The sequence below is a fragment of the Cebus imitator genome, unplaced genomic scaffold, assembly GCF_001604975.1.
Source record: "Cebus imitator isolate Cc_AM_T3 unplaced genomic scaffold, Cebus_imitator-1.0 Scaffold18, whole genome shotgun sequence".
NCBI classification, from domain to species: Eukaryota; Metazoa; Chordata; class Mammalia; order Primates; family Cebidae; genus Cebus; species Cebus imitator.
In genome coordinates, this window is record NW_016107333.1 from 3,327,145 (window position 1) to 3,329,153 (window position 2,009).

The 2,009-nt window shown below is 44.9% G+C and overlaps 1 protein-coding gene across 1 annotated transcript in view; it reads right to left on the minus strand.

The window, feature by feature from the left end:
* The window catches only part of RALGAPB (Ral GTPase activating protein non-catalytic subunit beta), a 102,162-nt gene that overhangs the window by 74,623 nt on the left and 25,530 nt on the right, over positions 1-2,009 (minus strand). Inside the window, exon 4 of the mRNA XM_037734420.1 lies at positions 858-1,021. Coding sequence (XP_037590348.1) covers positions 858-1,021 — 164 coding nt within the window. The remainder of the gene's footprint in view (positions 1-857; positions 1,022-2,009) is intronic.

A 2,009-nucleotide genomic window follows, 5' to 3' on the forward strand; every position in this document is an offset into this window, starting at 1 on the left:
TGACGTGATCTCGGCTCACTGCAACCTCCGCCTCCCAGGTTCAAGCGATTCTCCTGCCTCCGCCTCCTGAGTAGCTGGGATTACAGGTGCCCACCACCATACTCAGTTAATTTTTGTACTTTTAGTAGAGACTGGATTTCACCATGTTGGCCAGGCTGGTCTCAAACTCCTGACCTCAGGTGATCCGCCTGCCTCAGTCTCCCAAACTGCTGGGATTACAGGTGTGAGCCACCATGCCTGGCCAGTTGTTTCTTATATAGGCTCTATCCTAACATTTTGTTTTGTTTTGTTTTGAGAGACAGAATTTCACTCTTGTTGCCCAGGCTGGACTGCAATGGCATAATCTCGGCACACTGCAACCTCCACCTCCCAGGTTCAAGCCATTCTCCTGTCTCAGCCTCCCAAGTAGCTGGGATTACAGGAACCCACAACAACACTCGGCTAATTTTTGTATTTTTAGTAGAGACGAGGTTTCACCATGTTGGCTAGGCTGGTCTCGAACTCCTGACGTCAGGTAATTCACCTGCCTTGGCCTCCCAAAGTGCTGGGATTACAGGCCTGAGCCACCATGCCCAGCCTATCCTAACATATTAAATAAGCTACTGTTCCCATTATTATTAAACATGCATAATTCACTGAGTTCTTTCCTACATTAGCAAAATCATTACTAAAGGTAAAATAATTTCATTAGTGCTAAAGTTATATTGTGCCTGAGGGTTTCCATTCTAAGAATTGTTAACCTTCGTTTGTAAACTGTCATGCCAAAATCTAAATCCCCAATGAGTCTACCACTCACTAAGTTTAAAGATGAACTGTATTTGGAGCTCAGAAATAAATCAGAAATAAAATAAACAAACCTTGAACAGTTGGTGGGGCCAGAAGTATGTCATTAATCTGCAGAAGAAACAACAGTAAGACTTCCCAGGTTTCTCGGGCCATGAGAGATGACTCACGGGCCAGTTTCTGAATGGCTCTCAGGACCTGTAAGCATAGTCGAATCTGACTGGAACCCTGTTCCTGTCTGAAGAAGACAGACAGATATCACTGACAAGCCTGGAGGAGAGACAGCAACAGCTTTAGGACAGGTGACTCATGGACGTGGCAAGCAGTGGTCCAATGAAGCTCCCTAACAGTATCAGCAGAGAGAGCTAGGCATACTACCTGCAGTTTAAAGCTACTACTTACTCGTTGTACAGTTCAGCACTCCGGGATCTAAACCTACCACTCCTATGAGAACTTGGAAAGTTTCTGGGAGGAAGGCTGGAATTCAAACATAAACTTCACTTCTGGATTTTCTATGTCTAGCACGTGCCTAACACGGATTAGCAGGCACTCAATAGGTTTTTGTTGAATGAAAGAGTAAATACACACAGCCATCCTTGCTGCTCACACTGAAGCAGAACAGTCTTTGTATTCTTTTTAAATTTTTAAAATACATATTTGCAAGAATTCTGCATGTGATTTTATAGTCCTCACAGTCCCTCTGAAGCTAAGGTCTGCTAGAGAAGGGCGTATGGGATGGATAGAATAGCCTAATAGGTCCCCAAAATTGATGAGGTATGTAGGCATTGCTTCAGAAATAAATACCTGCTACTGCTGCTCTAATTTTAGAAAAAGACACTTAGCCAAAGATGGAAACTCCAAGGTTCCCAGGATACCCAGAAACAACAGTTTTAAAACTCACTGCAAGACCATTTTTTCCAGGGGAAATCTTATAGAAAAGAATGATTTATAAAACACAGAAGACCAGACGTGGTGGCTCACGCCTGTAATCCTAGCACTTTGAGAGGCCGAGGCAGGCAGATCACGAGGTCAGGAGTTTGAGACCAGCCTGGCCAACATGGTGAAACCACGTCTCTACTAAAAATATAAAAATTAGCCGGGCGTGGTGGTGGGCACCTGTAATCCCAGCTACTCAGGAGGCTGAGGCAGGAGAATTGCTTGAACCCAGGAGGTGGAGGCTACAGTGAGCCGAGACCATGCCATTGCACTCCAGCCTAGGCGACAGA